The sequence below is a fragment of the Lutra lutra genome, chromosome 1 (genome assembly GCF_902655055.1).
Source record: "Lutra lutra chromosome 1, mLutLut1.2, whole genome shotgun sequence".
Lineage (NCBI taxonomy): Eukaryota > Metazoa > Chordata > Mammalia > Carnivora > Mustelidae > Lutra > Lutra lutra.
Window position 1 is genome coordinate 209,382,982 of NC_062278.1, and position 15,565 is coordinate 209,398,546.

Sequence of the window (15,565 nt, forward strand, 5' to 3'; positions counted from 1 at the left end):
TCCTGGGATCAAGCCCTGCATTGGGCTCTCTGCTCAGCGGGGAGCCTGCATCCCCATCTCTCTTTCTGCCTACCTCTCTGCCTACTTGTGATCTTTGTCAAATAAATAAAATATTAAAACAACAACAAAAAACCAAAGTGAGTGCTCTCATGGATCCGTGCATTCCCTCTGCTACAAAACAATATGGTTCAACATCTCTAAGGCTCATTGGCTGGCTGAGCAGCTGAGCGGGTAGGAGGCTGGCTCTGAGGGCTGTGGGCTGCAGAAATTTTAAGGGGCTCCTGAGATTTCTTCCGTGTATCATCCCAGGACTGGAAGTGGGCAGGATCTCACTCCTGTGATTACATTGTTATTGGGCACAGTTGACTTTAAGATACAGAGATAATCTGGGTGGGCCTGACCTCATGCGTTGCAGATGACAAACCCAGAGAGACTTGAACTATGAGAGGGATTCAACATTCAAAATTCTCCCTCTCAAGAGGGGCAGACTCTCTGTTACTGAGGTGGAGGGGGCCACGAGGCTAGCACCTGAGAGTGGCCCCCAGCCAACAGCAAGGAAATGGGGACCAGAGTCCTACAACCACCAGGAAATGAGTTCCGCCCACAACCTGAAGAAGCTTGGACATTGAGCCTTGGGACGAGGATGTAGCCAGTCAACCCCTTGCTTGCAGCTTCATGAGACCTCGAGCAGAGGACCAGTTAAGACATACCAGACTTCTGACTCACGGAAACTCCGAGATAATAAACATATATTGTTTTAGGCCTAAGTGTGAAGTACTTCGTTATGCAGCAATAGCTAGCTAACGTGTATTGACAGCAGCTACGTTAGCAACTGCTGACAAAGAGTGAGTATTCATCTCAGTGTGGCTGAAAAACACATAAATAGGGCGCCTGGGTGGCTCAGTGGGTTAAAGCCTCTGCCTTCTGCTCAGGTCATGATCTCGGGGTCCTGGGTTCAAGCCCCGCATCGGGTTCTCTGCTCAGCAGGGAGCTTGCTTCCTCCTTCTCTCTCTCTCTGCCTGCCTCTCTGCCTACTTGTGATCTCTCTTTGTGAAATAAAATAAAATCTTTAAAAAAGAAAAAAAAACACATAAACTGCAAGCGACATAAATAGATGATAGAAAGGGATTAGATAGATAAATTCTCAAAAACTCATTAATAATAATGATTTCCGGGGCATCTGGGTGCCTCAGTCGTTAAGCGTCTGCTTTCAGCTCAGGTCATGATCCCAGGGTCCTGGGATCGAGCCCCGCATTGGGCTCCTCGCTTGTCGGGAGGCCTGCTTCTCCCTCTCCCACTCCCCCTGTTTGTGTTCCTGCTCTTGATGTCTCTCTCTCTGTCAAATAAATACATAAAATCTTAAACAAATAACGATTTCCATGATGATGCCATTTGCCGTTTGCTGTGCTTATCCATATTTTATGATGTGGGCACACCAAGGAGGTCAAGACACATCCCAAGCCATATAGGGAATGAGGAGCCAATGAGGGTCATAGAGTTAGAACTTCTGCAATGAGCTTGGCAGGTGGAGTGCTTGTCCAGGGGCATCCCATGGTGATCAACCAGCTTCCTGGGGTTCCACTAGGAGCCACTGGGGCATCAAGCATAAAGTGGAGAAATGCTTGTTGCGAAGCAGCACAGCCCATGGCTGTGGTGTTCTTTTTTTTTTTTTTTTAAAGATTTTATTTATTTATTTGACAGAGAGAGATCACACACAAGCAGGCAGAGAGGCAGGCAGAGAGAGAGGAGGAAGCAGGCTCCCTGCTGGGCAGAAAGCCCGATACGGGGCTCGATCCCAGGACTCTGAGATCATGACCTGAGCCGAAGGCAGCGGCTTAACCCACTGAGCCACCCAGGCGCCCCGGCTGTGGTGTTCTTAATTCCTTCTCTCTTTTGCGGGGGGTAAGGAAGGAAGGGAGAGGGATCAGCAGGGGCAGAGGGGGAGAGAGAGAATCTTAAGCCGGCTCCACCCAGCACAGAACCTGAGACGCAGCTTGATCTCACAACCCTGAAATCATGACCTGAGCCAAAATCAAGAGTCAGACACTTGACCAACTGAGCCACCCAGGTGACCCCCTTCTCTTTTTTTAAATATTTATTTAAGTGTCTCTGCACCTAACCTGGGGCTTGAACTCACAACCCTGAGATAATAAAATCACACGCTCCCGCAACTAAGCCAGGCAGGCACCCCTGTTCTTAATTCCCTTAACTTCTCCAAGCCTTGGTTTCCTCATCTGGTGGATGAGTCCAAACCACTGTATTTACTCCAAAAGGTGGTCTTGGATGCCAAGCACTGAACACAGAGCCTGGTGCATTTTAAACACTCAGTGTTACTACTGTTTATGAGCTAAATTCACAGAGGCTCAGAAAGGGGTCCTGCCTTTCCCAGTGTTATTACACAGTGAGCTGGTCAGCCCTCAAAGCTGGCTCCTCCCATGTTCTGCATTCAGCAGTCCAGCTGTCTCTATCCTCCCCATCCTTCTCTCCAGACTGCCCATACTTCAGCCACCCTATTCCTGCCCTTCTGCAATCCCTCTGGGCAGTGCAGCCCTGCCTGCTCGAATATTTATCTGGCCTAGCCCTTGGATAAACAGCTGGGCCCAGACAGCGGGCAGAGGGCTCAGTGTATCTGAGCAAGTGCTGGCATCTTCCATTTAGGAGGGACTGATCCCAGGTGAAGGGTAGGGGATTCCAGAGTTTTGACCCTGGGCTTAGGCAGTCTGGAGTTGGAATCTCTGCAGCAGCGTGTGAAACCATTCTGAGCCTCATTCTCCTCATCTACAAAATCGGCTGATATCTGTGTTGGGAGAATTAAATGATACCATTTATTCATTCAGCACATATTTCCTGAACACCTAGTTCATGCTAGGCCCTGTGCTGAGGGTGCTCAGTGAGGAAATATACAGAAAGGGACCTGGGTACCAGAGGCAGAGTGAAGGGTAATCAGGGAGGCTCTGGGTCAGAAAGATTTTAAGTTCAAGTTCCAGCCAGCCCACTCACTGGCAGTGCCACTCTCCTTGAGTCCTGCCTCATCCCTCTGGGCCTTAGTTTCTCCATTTGTAAATGGAGATATTAATGGCAGGTATGGGAGAATGTTTCAAGGAATCTGGCGTTGCCTTGGGCTCAGCAGTTTATGGTTAGGGGGTAAATGGATGATAGTGCCAACTTGGCAGTGGTGGGCAGAAGTAAGGAGGTCACCTTGGTAGAGATACATAGGTCCCTGAACTTCACCTTCCTCTCTTACCTCAAAATCTTTATCTTATGACTACTGTCTGTAATTAGATTGAAGGGGAAAAGAAAACAAGAACGTCCCACAGGTTAGGAGACCCAGGAGCCCAGGAGAAGCTTGCCTGGGCAAGTCAGTGCTGTTTTCCAGCCTCAGTTTCCCCACCTGTAAAATGAGAGATTGATAAGACTGCACAGTTCCTGTGGAAGAAAGTCTGGCAGGTCCTTGAGAAGTTAAACATGGAATTACAATAGGACTTAGTAATGTCACTCGTAAGTATAGACCCAGGAAAAGGGAAGACATTCATCCACACAAAAACTTGTACGTGAGTGTTCACAGCAGCACTATTCATAACAGGGAAATGGTGGAAACAACCCAAATGGCCATCGATGGATGAATGAATAAACAAAATATGGTCTGTCCACACAATGGGGTATCACATAGTCATAAAAAGGAATGAAACAGAGGCACCTGGGTGGCTCCGTGGGTTAAAGCCTCTGCCTTCGGCTCAGGTCATGATCTCAGGTTCCTGAGATAGAGCCCCGCGTCGGGCGGGCTCTCTGCTCAGCGGGGAGCCTCCTTCCTCCTCTCTCTGCCTGCTTGTGATCTCTGTCTGTCAAATAAATAACTAAATAAAATCTTTAAAAAGAATAAAATCTTAAAAAAAATTTCTCCCTCCAATTATTTTTATTTTATTTAAAATTTTTTTTTACATTTTCTTAATTAACATATACTGTATTATTAGCCCCAGGGGTTAAGGTATGTGTATCATCAGGCTTACACACTTCACAGCACTCACCATAGCGCATACCCTCCCCTATGTCCATAACCCAACCACCCTCTCCCTAGAAAATACAAATCTTGAAAATAAAACAGCAAGTTATTTTACAGGCAAAATAGGTTTATTCAGGAATAGCAGAGGAATGGCAACTCAGAACACTCAGGCTATGACAAAACTCTTGGCAAAATGGAACAAAGAAGATGAAACATTACCTCATGGAGGAGGAGGAAGTTGGGAGGGGCTGCTTTGGAGGAAAGTAAGAGTTCAAGGTAGTGACAGTTTCTCATTGGCTGAGTTGCATTAGGTTCGTTGGCTGGGCTATTGCTGGGCCAGGGGAAAATCATCCTTCATCTTGCTGGGGTAGCAAAGTAGACTCCTTCCTGTTGGGGTTTGCATTTGAAAATGAGTCAGTAGGGTACAGAGCTCCCTCTCCTGACCTCCTGACTTCATTTATTTACTGAGAGAGAGAGAGAGAGAAGGGGCAGGGAGTGATGGAGAAAATCTTAAGTAGGCTCCATGTCCAGTGAAGAGCCCAACTTGGGGCTTGATCTCACAACCTGCGATCATGACCTGAGCCAAAATCAAGAGTTGGGCGCTTAACCCACTGAGCCACCCAGATGTCCCTGACTCGATTTTAAATGAGGTTGCCTTCATTCAGTTTCAAAAAAACATCATGCTGGGGCGCCTGGGTGGCTCAGTGGGTTAAGCCTCTGCCTTAGGCTCAGGTCATGATCTCAGGGTCCTGGGATTGAGCCCCCAGTCGGGCTCTCTGCTCAGCGGGGAGCCTGCTTCCCTTTCTCTCTGTGGGCCTTTCTGCCTACTAGTGATCTCTCTCTGTCAAATGAATAAATAAAATCTTAAAAAAAAAACACATCATGCTGAGTTTTTCACTGAGTGCCAGTCACAGAAGGTCACATATGGTATGATCCCAGTGATATGAAATATCCAAAATAAGTAAAAGCATAGACACAGAAAGTTGGTTAATAGTTGCAGGGGCTGGGAAGGGAAGAATGCAGAGTGACCATTTTGGTGGGAAGGGGATTTCCTTAGCAGTGATAAAAATTTCCCCAAATGAGATAGTTGTAGTGGCTGCACAGTGATCCAAATGTACTAAATGCCACTGAATAGTACACTGTATTTATTACTTATTTAAGATTTTATTTATTAATCTGACAGAGAGAGGTACAGTGAGAGAGGGAACATAAGCAGGGGGAGTGGGAGAGGGGGAAGCACGCTCTCCGCACGCCCGGCTGTATCTCAGGACCCCAGAATCATGACTCCAGCAGAAGGCAGATGCTCAACGACTGAGCTATCCAGGTTCCCCTGAATAATATATTTTATTTATTTTTTAAAAAGATTTTTATTTATTTGACAGATCACAAGTACATAGAGAGGCAGGCAGAGAGAGAGAGGAAGGGGAGCAGGCTCCCTACTGAGCAGAGAGCATGATGAGGGGCTCCATCCCAGGACCCCGAGATCATGACCTGAGCTGAAGGCAGAGGATTAACCCACTAAGCCACCCAGGGGTCCCCTGAATAGTATATTTTAAATGGATTTTTGGTACCTTATGATACCTAAATGTTTTCTTAAAATGGGAAAGCTGGACAAACACCAGGTCTCAGGAACCTTGAGGATATAGAATTTTGTTCTATTAAAACTGTACTTTTATCACTAGCAAAATTTACCTCCTCCCCAACAGCCTTAATGACCCAAAAGCCCCGGGCAGGGAACCCCATCTGCTTACCTTAAGGGAAGCTCCGCCAGCCCCACCCAGCGTCCAACGCGCACTTGGTTTGCATAGTCACGCCCATTCACTCCGTAAGCAGCCGGCCCCGCCCCCCACGTGTTTTGCACTGGCCCCGCCCCTCTTTGCCCGGGCTCTCAACACAAACCCAGGACGGAAGGCTTGGAGTGATCTCATAAATAATGCATCACGTCAGCAGGCAGTGGGGCGTGGCTTCGATCATTGCCTGGTGGAGCCAGGATCATGAATTATGCATCTTGAGGCGGGGCCTGAAGGTGTGCGCGTGTCGGGGCGGAGTCTGGGCACGGAAGTGGTCCCCTCTGGGGTCTTGAAAGGTGGGGCCATCCACGCCTCATGAATATACAGCACCTCGGGGCGGTGACTGTGAACTTCGCCAGGCCCATAGGGGGCGCGACCAGCCGCATTCATGAATAATGCAACAATCGGCGGGCCGTGCAGAGGTGACCGTGGGCTTCACTAGAGCCATAGGGGGCGTGGTCAGCCGCGTCTCATGAATAATGCAGCGCGTCAGCGGGCGGCGGGGCGGGGCGGGGCTGGCGCGCCGGCGCTGGAACCGGGGAGGGGGGGCGGGGGAGCGATGGTCGCAAGATGGCGGCGCTAAAGGAGGCTCGGAGCTACGGGCTGTCGTGCGGGCGGGTCAGCGACGGCAGCAAAGTGTCCGTGTTCCACGTGAAGCTCACCGACAGTGCCCTGAGGGCCTTCGAGAGCTACCGCGCCAGCCAGGTGAGCGGAGCGGGGCCCGTAGCGACCGTCGGGGACGTCGAGGCGCAGGCCGGCCTCATGCGCCCCTCGCGGAGGCGTCCTGTCCTGGGGGCGCGGGGTCCGGCGTCCGGCGTGCTGCTCGCGGGTCCCTGGACCGACAGGTCGCGGGGTGAGCACCTGTCCGGCTTGGAGCGCGGGGAACCGCGTTCCCTCACGGCTCTGGGAGGTGACACCGCAGGCGGCCCGGGGCGGCCAAGGGGCCCGAGCTAGTGCATCTGGTCCGCGGTGGGGGGGGCGGTGTTTGCGATTGAGTCGGCACCTGGAGGCGTCCGGAGCCTTCCCGGCTCACCCAGCCTCTGAGTAGGATCTGAGCTATTTACCTGGCTGGGGGGCGGGGGAGAGGGTTGGGGACGGTTGAGGTTTTTCCGTCCGGGTCCCAGGCAGGGTGGGTCAGTGGGGCCCCGCTGTTGGGACATCTGTGGAGAACCTGTTCCGTCTGTGTGGGGAGGCTGAGTCTGCACTTGAGGGGGCTTTAACACCAATGAAGCCCTTGGAATTGGGCTCACTCTTGGCTCGTGGGAAGGGGAGTTTGGGCAGAAACTGACAGCTTGTTTGCAACTCCCCTGCTCCTCGCAGGTGACTCTGTCTTACTGGACAGTTTTGGAGAATGGGAGTGTTTTGGTTTGGGGGAGAAGCTGTGCATGTGTGGGGGGGTCGTTGGCATGGTGCCTTTCCCAGGCTGGGAGCTCTTAGTGGGCACTTGGGAGGGAGCTCTGGCCACCGCACCTGGCCGCTGACTCTCAAACTTCTCAGGGGCCGATTTGGGTCCATCTGGGGGAAGTTAGAGGCGTTTCACTTCTGCCACCTGGCCCAGGGTGTGTGGGTTGGGGGAGGCTGCTGTGCACCTTCTTTCAGGCTTGATTTGCGGACACATCTGGGTCCCTGGCCAGAAACTTGCTTCTTCCCGTTTCTGTTTGTCATGGTGCCCTCTTTGTCGGGACAGAAGTTGCAGGTGCCCAGAGTGGTCAGGGCTTGAGGGGAAGTGGTTTGGGAGCCCTTTTCCTTGTTGTCTGGAAAGTGGGAGCTTTATAGTCATGAAATGGCTGGGGAAGGGTCTGGTGTCCAGCTCAGGGAGGCCCTGCTCCCTGTGTGTGTGTGTGTTTGTGTATACTGGGAATGGGGGGGCTGAGGGCGGGTGAGGAGAGAGACTAACTAGGAAGGAATGTGGCTTTCTTCCTGCCCCAGACTTGTTCAGCACCATTAGCTAAGTTGGGAATTTCTTCCCCTGTTACGTTCGTTCCCACCACTTTCCTGGTGCCCACCCTTCCCGTGCTGCTTCCCACTTTTTTGGGGCAGTTTCCTTCCTGTCCTAGTATCTTTTATCATAGTTTGCCATTGGTAGAAGAGGTCTTCTTTTTCTTTTCTTTCTTTCTTTTTTTTTTTTTTTTAGAAGAGCGAGTTCTCCCCTTGTCAAAAGGATTCCTCAGGATGAGGCTAAGGTGCCCTTGCAGGTGAGAAGTTGGGGTGGGGGAACAACACACACTGTGTCCAGCTTAAGTTGCCCTTCCTTGTGGAATTCCAGTGTGGAGTCTTTTCCCTAGGCAGTTCTGACTTGTCCTGCAGGAAGGCAGGCTTTCCTAGAAACAGCTGGGGGAGAGCTCATGAGTCATGTAAATAAGGTGAACTTGGTACCTGGTCACTTATGAGCCCCGCCCTCCCTACCATGCTGCCCTCGCTTGATCTAGTCGTCAGGAAGGCCCGCCTATGTGTCCACCTCATGCTGTCACACGGCTATTTTTAATTTAGGGTGTTGGTTACATCCCCTAACTAAGCTGGATCTTTCTCATGTGAGGGTGAAGGTAACTGCATACTCTAGCTCATCCGACTGGGAGCCCAGCTGTGGATGTCAGCCAGGAGGGGCTCCCTTGAAGAACTTCTCCAGGCCAGTTGGGGCATCTTGGCCAGCTGGGCTAAACTTTGAGGGTGACCCAATTTGCATTTTTCTCCGAAGCTGATAGGTCATTTAAGTTACTCGGCAGTTTCATATTTAACATTACTTGTTTGGGCATTGTAGTGGACTGAGCTAAAGTCAGGGCAGCTTGGGTGCTTTTGGGTGGTGGGGATAGGAAAAGTGACTTGGAGAACTGGTTTGTGTGACCAGAGAAGTGTATGGGTTAGTAAGAAAACCTCTTCCACACAGCCGTTGATAGAGTCTGGAGTTTTCTATCCTGTAGCACTGTGGTTACATGGTTTGCCAATGGCAACTTGTGGAGAGGGTTTTTATTTTTACTTTTAATTGCAAAGAGGCTTTTGCAGATTCAGATGTGGCAGGGGACTGGAGAGGAAGTTCCTGTGAAACTTTCTCTGTGGCCCAAGAGAGCCTGTAATCCTAGCTCTTGGAGGGAGCCTGAGTAAAAGTCCTCCATGGTTTCTCTCTCCAGAGTGGTATGGTGTCTGAGCTGCCTTTGTGCAGACCTGATGGCCAGCCTGGAATGTGGCAGAAGGTAACATCTGCTGCCACCATAGACTTTGACTTCATGTAGTTTCTCTTTGAATTTAAAAAACTCAAGTGAGTCCTGATGTGGCTCCTCCTATAGATCTCCCTTTTCACTGTGATGGGCTACTTTTGGGAGAGAAGAGAGAGGAAGTGTAGACCCATCCTTCCAAGATAGCGTCATGTGCCTGCTCAGAGAAGTGTTCCCTGGCCACTCTGAGGAAGTGTCCCTTCTTGGGGCGCCTGCCTCAACCACCTTGGTATTTCATTTTTGGATTTGGTGGGCTCTATTGCTTAGTGACCTTCTCCTCTCCTGGTTTACAAGCTCCTTGGTGGAGAGGAGCATATTGTTCAGTAAAAACTGAGGGCCCAGGGGAGGGGCTTAAGAAGCCTGAGGATTGTAGCCTAGCAGGGTTTAAATCTTGGTTCTATCTTCTTGAGGCCTCGGGCCAGTGCATGGCCCCCTCCCAGTCCCGATCTTCCCCTTTGGAAGGGAGGATCCCAGTGTCCAACCCTCTCCCAGCTCTGGATCCTTCCTGTCCTCAGGATTGTACACATCACAGTAGCTGACCCCTCCCAGCCCTGAGAGTCCTTCTCTCAGGGCTACAACGTCCCAGTGCCCTATCCTTTTTGAGCTCTGGATTCTTCTCAGGTCTGGGAGGGTCCTACTGCCTGGCCATTTCTGAGCTCTAGATCCTTCTCCTCAAGCCTATGAGGGTCCCAGTACCCAACCCCTCCCAGCTCCAGATCCTTCTCTCAGGGCTGTGAGGGTCCCAGTGCCTGGCTTCTTTCTGATCTCTGGATCCTTCTCAGGACTATTGAGGGTCCCAGTGCCCTGCCCTGTCTAAGCTCTGGCTCTTTCTTCTCTCAGGGCTGTGGGGATTCTTTTGACACATGTGTGGCCATCAGTGCAGCCCTGACACCTTCCCCTCCCCCTGTGTTCTCAGCATTGGGGTGCCTGTACCCAGAGCTGGTTACCACCTGGAGGTTTGAATAGAGACTGTGAGAGACAGGGAGCCTGGGCTCCTGCATCTGCCTTGGTCAGATTGAGCACCTGGTTTGTATAGGGCTCCTGCTCAAGTGCGGGACATTCAGGAGTGACCAGGATGGGCCCCTAGCATCATGAGCTGGTATTCTGGAGGCAGGAGACATATCGTAAACAGGGCAGCACAGAAATTGGTACAAAGAACTTGTCAGCAGTCAGCATCAGGAAGGAAATAGAATGGGGTGATGTGATGGTGCAGGGCGGTGTGAAAGGATACTGAGAGAGCTGCTTCTAGGATATGGCCAGAGCTGAGGTCTCCCTGGCGAGGGGTCCTTTGCAGGGAGAGGTGGGGGTTCCAGGCATGCTGCCTTCAAGCCTTAAGGCACAAGAGGCTGGGGAGGGTGTTGGGGCATAGAGGGCAGCTGCTGGGGCTCTGTCCTGGGGAACGGTGTGTGGGGAGAGCAGATGGAAGAGGCCTGGAGCAACTAGCCCATGACTCTTGCAGAGCCGTGCTAGGGGCTGCTAGCCTGCTGCTAAGGAGGCGGCTGTGTGGATGTCATCTCGGGCACTGGTGGCAGGAGGAGCCTTAATTTAGCCTCTGTTCCCCTCCCACAGCGAGGCTCCAGGAGGTAGGCTCGTCTCCCCTTTCTGGGGTGGGGGGTGCGCACTGTGTCCTAAGCAGGGCAGCTTTCTCACCAGTGCTGCCTGCTTTTCAGACTGGCCATCTTCAGGAATAGCCGGGGCTGCCCCTCTCAGCTGTGGGCCAGGCCCCTCTAAGCCGTTTGTCCAGGCCTCTGTCATCTTGTCAGTGACCTTGGCAAGAAGGCTGGCTTATTGTTTGCCCTATGCATTGGGGGCAGTTGGAGCTCAGAGGGTCCTCTTCTACCTGCCCAAGATCACTCAGACTGCCTTCAGTGGCCCGGGCTGCTTCTTGAGTTGGGGGAGATCTTGGGCCACTGGGGTGCAGCTAGGAAAGGGGGTCCCAGCATGGTCTCAGGTTCTTGTTAAACAGCAGCGTTCTGGACTCCTGCAAGCACCGGTGACTTGAGTGGCCCTGCAAATTCCTGAGGTTGCTGTAGTGCCTGTACTGTGCCCCCTGCCCCTGAGAAAGCCTAAAGACGGTGATAACCAACATCCGTGGCTCACACCTCCCATGCCAGCATGGGCCCGAGCTGCTGCACACACTCACTTTTCTCACCCCGTCTGTCAGCCCTGCGGTGGGGAGTGGTTCCCACCTGTCAGGTGAGGAAACGGGAACAGACTCTAGGAGACCACATCACTGGAAGGAAATTCCCAGCTGGGCCGGGACTGAGAGCCAGGCATCAGGCTTGAATGGCACGTGTGGCTCCAAGCGCTGCCCCCTCTGAAGGGAGGTGGTCCGGCGGGGTGGGCCAGCTGCAGCAGCCTGGCCCACTCGTGTTAGGGCCATGGCTTCCTGTCTCCTGCGCTCTGGCTGTAGGGGTTCAGTTTACATGTGTGTTTCGGAGTGGGCTCTTGGTAGTTCTGGGGGGGGGTGAGTCCTTCCTCGAAGGTGCCTGTCTCATAGGTGCTGTGGGAAGATGTATGAGTGACCCAGCGTGTGGAGTAAGTGATGGACGTTTCTGCAAGGCAGCCAGTGACGCTGCGTGTGACGGGCCAGACCCCGCCTCAACCACTGTGACCCTTGACTGGGCTTCCGGCTTGCGCCACGGTGACTGTGGTGATTGTGTGTAAACAGCAGGCTGCTTGGCGGAAACCCACCCTCTGTTGACTCATCGGCAAGGCCAGAGTTCATCACTCTTGAAGCAGTTTTGACATCATACCCGGATTGTGACATCTCTGGGGAGTCTTTGAAAATAACACTGCTTCTCCCGTTCCGAGTAACTGTGGTTGCAGAGCAGACGGGGGAGGTCTGCTTCTGGAGCAGGTCTGGGGCAGCAGACCTGCCTGATGCAGCCTGGTCAGGCCCACGCCGGCCCTCCCTGCTGTGCCTTGGGGTTTGGCCTCCTCTGGGTCCTTCAGTTTTAGGGTCTTGCTCCCCTGCTCCCTGCCCTGGTGATTTTCCCTTTGGTCTGTGGCGACCATGGTCTGGAGTTGTCTGAGATCTTACTCCGGCTATGTGTGGCCGCTGAACAGTCACCAAGTGCCCAAAGGGGACACCTTTGAGACCAAGTGACCTCTGACCTGTAGGCGCAGTGAGTGATAGACAACTACAATGTGTAGTTTTTTGTCACTTTACTCTTCAGTAAAAAAGCTGGTGTCCAAATGAACCATCTAGAGAGAGACCTCTCTAGACCTCTCTAGAGAGAGACCACAGAGACCTGTGCCCACACCAAGTGGCCGCGCCAGAGTCTGATGCTAATTATATTCTCTGGGTCGGTCCCTCCCTGGCCACGTTGTGACGCGGATCTCAGCTGAGTCACCAGGTCAGCGGGGCACATTGGTGACTCCCCATAGCCATTCTTGGGGGGAATGGACCTCACATGTTTGTGAAGTTCTTGGGGTCACCTAGCTGTTATTTAAAAGTAACACATGTTGAGAAGTTTACTGTAAACGGAGTATAGCTCAGCGTAGAAAACTTGGAAAATACCTGAAAGGAGCCACTTCCTGTTCCTATGGGCACGGCTGTGGGGCTGTTGTTGACACCTGGGCACCTTCCTCTGTCTTGTGTCCGGGCACCTCATCATCACAGTGGTATCCTCGTATTGTGTTAGATCTTACTTCTTCCCTGACACCATTTTAACTGTTATTCCATATAATTGTAAGCTTTACGTTTTAGTGACTGCATCTGTCTTGCAGTGTGCACCCTAACGGGTCAGTATTCTTCAAGTATATGTTCCAGGCATCACACGGCTGCTGGGGATTCCCGTGTGCTGGGAGCCTTGTCTGCTGTCCCGTGCCGAGGGCTGTGCAGAGGCGCTGAAGGGCAGTGAGGGGCATCCCTGCTGTGCCTGTGCATCAGAGCGGACCATGAGGGTGCATGTGGCTGAGTGGGTACAACTGTATGATGAATTTGAGGCTTGGGAGACATGTGGTTTGGCCCGTGGTGGTGGATGGTCTGGGAGGGACAGGGCTAGAGGTGGGCGGCCAGGAAAGGAGGCTCTGAGGGCCCGAGCTGGGGTGGCACTGGGGAATGGGCCAGGGGACAGGTGTGAGAAGTGTTTGGGCAGCCACCTGTGGCTAGTTGGGGAGGTGGACATTTCTAACCTTTCCTGATTCTGGCCATGTGGCAGAAACATCTTCATACTCAGCTTTATTGTTGTGCTCGGGCTGGGTTTGTGAGAGTTGCGTTATGCGTGGCTTGAGAAGAGGTTGACAGTTGCCCCCGGAGTGACTCTGGGCTGGAGGAAAGATGAGCAGCTGATGGGAGAGCTGCTGCAGGTCTGTGGCAGGTGCCCGTCATTGTCCCCATCGATGTCGAGGAGCCGAGTGGTGGATGTGTATATGCTGCCTCATTGATGCCGGCTCTGGAGCTCACACCTTTCTGGGTTGCTGCTTTTGTGCTCAGACATGGATGTCATGTGGTTCTTTCAAGTGTCCTGAGTATAATTGGAAGGTGTTTTGAACTGATGTGGCAGCTCTGGAAGCCAGCAGCTTTTTTTTCCCCATTTCTTAGATTGTGTTCTTTGCTCGGGGGTAGTTGGATGCCAACTTTCCCTTATTGTGCTGGTGTGACCAGTTTCTGGGTAATGGGTGCTTGGGATACTGGGGGAGCCAAGGCTGGACGGAGGGCAGGTGATGTGTGGTCCAAAGCATTGAGAAAGTTGGGTTGAGGGCCTTGTGACCACTCATCACTTCCCAGCTTTCTCAGATGTGCTGTGGCACAGGTGGCCTTGGATCACCCCATCCTTGAGAAGCTCATGAGCTGCCTCGGATTGAGGATGGGTTAGTCCTCCACGCTGTCGTGCCATTGTGGGTGTTCTCACTGTTCTTCAGATGGGGAGACTGATGCTTGACTCGGGACACCTTTCCTGAATGTGTGCTCTTCCAGTGACCCCCCCCACTCCTACCTTGGACTGTCAGCTCCTCAGTGTTTGCCTTGCTGTCCCCGTGTCCATCTTAGACATCTTAGGGAAGGTGTCCTAATAAGGAGGTGCCTCCCTCAAAGGATGCTGAGGACCATGAGTTGGGGTCAGGTAGACTGGCTCTAGCTAGCTCCAGCTGACAGCCTGGAGACCCAGGCTTCCTCCTGAGCTTCAGTTTCCCTGGGTTGAAGCAACACCTAAGATGGTAGTAGGCACCCCAGGTCAGAGGGTCCTGCCATCCCATCCTGTCTTGTTGGTCCCCCCCCCAACGACTCCCCACCTTGTATGCATGTGTTACTGTACCATAAGTTTAAAATATCCACTCATTTGTTTCTGTTGTTAAGAGTTTATTTATTTATTTATTTGACAGAGAGAGAGAGAGAGAGAGAAAGAGCATAAGTAGGCAGAGCAGCAGGCAGAGGGAGAGAGAGAAGGCGGCTCCCCACCGAGCAGGGAGCCCGACGTGGGGCTTGATCCCAGGACCCCGGGATCGTGACCTGAGCTGAAGGCAGCCACTTAACTGACTGAGCCACCTGAGTGCCCTGGCTTTCCCCAGATTCTTTAGCAGCTTTTCTGCCAAGAAGCCCACCCCCCTGTGCATGTCCCCCTTCTCTGTCCCTTGAGCAGCCTCACCAGGTGGTGGTGATGGAGTGGGCAGTGGGCAGGGACCATACAGAACAGAGGAGGACCTAGGAAGTGCTGGCTGAGTTTCTGACGAGACTTCTGACCTGGCCTAGGGGCCGCTGCTGATGGAGTATGAAGAGTCAGGCCCAGAGCTGTGGATGCCGTGGCTCCGTCTTTGCCTTCAGGTTGCATGTAAACTCAGGGCTGTTGGGGAGTCACATAAGGGCAGTCTCGAGGGGCCAAGCCCCCTCTCCATTGGAGAATGCTATTCCTTAGGGATGGGAGGTGGGGGTCTGTTTCCTCCATCGTCTACCCTGGGCAAGTGGAGCCCCAGTGTGTAACAGCTGAGTAACAGGGGCACCCCTTACATTTCCCCATGCTCCTTGGCCTCTTTCTGATACGGGGACAGGTCCACCACAGCCCTTGTGTGGACATGTGCATGTGGCATGTGGCCTCGTTGTCCTGTTTATCAGAGTGACTTTGGATTTCGTGGTGGGTTGAGGCAGGCCAGGTGCTGTTCTGGGCCTGGGGGCTTCATGATGGGCAGGCTAGCCAGGCTCCATCCCGAGGTCCTCACATCTCTGGGGGAGGCCCATTAAGAGCATGGTGGTGGTGGTGACCATGGGTGATGACTTCTGGGAGGGAGAAACACAGCCGGCTGTGGGCAGGACGTGCCGTGGGAAGTGGGGCAGGCGGAACCGTCTGGGAAGAGGCTGAGATTGCCGAAGTCTGCGTGAGATCTGAGAGGGTGGCCACAGGAGGGAGGCTGGGGTAGTAGGGCAGCTGGAGGGCGTGGGGGTAAGGGGTGCCCAGGCAGGAAGTTGGGGTTAATTTCATCATCTAGCTGACTAAGGAGTTGTGACTGCAAGGACCTAAGCGGGTATAGACAAACTCCATCCCCTGTCTAGGTTCACTGTGGGGGGACTGACGCAGTGCTGATTTCATTCATGGACAAACATTTTTTCTGGGGGGTTCCATCCTGTG

At 52.7% G+C, this 15,565-nt stretch overlaps 1 protein-coding gene across 1 annotated transcript in view; it reads left to right on the forward strand.

The window, feature by feature from the left end:
- The first annotated feature begins 6,321 nt into the window (after positions 1-6,321).
- The window catches only part of ELL (elongation factor for RNA polymerase II), a 75,420-nt gene continuing 66,176 nt past the window's right edge, over positions 6,322-15,565 (forward strand). Inside the window, exon 1 of the mRNA XM_047697121.1 lies at positions 6,322-6,495. Within this exon, the coding sequence (XP_047553077.1) occupies positions 6,361-6,495 (135 nt within the window). The 5' untranslated portion in view covers positions 6,322-6,360. The remainder of the gene's footprint in view (positions 6,496-15,565) is intronic.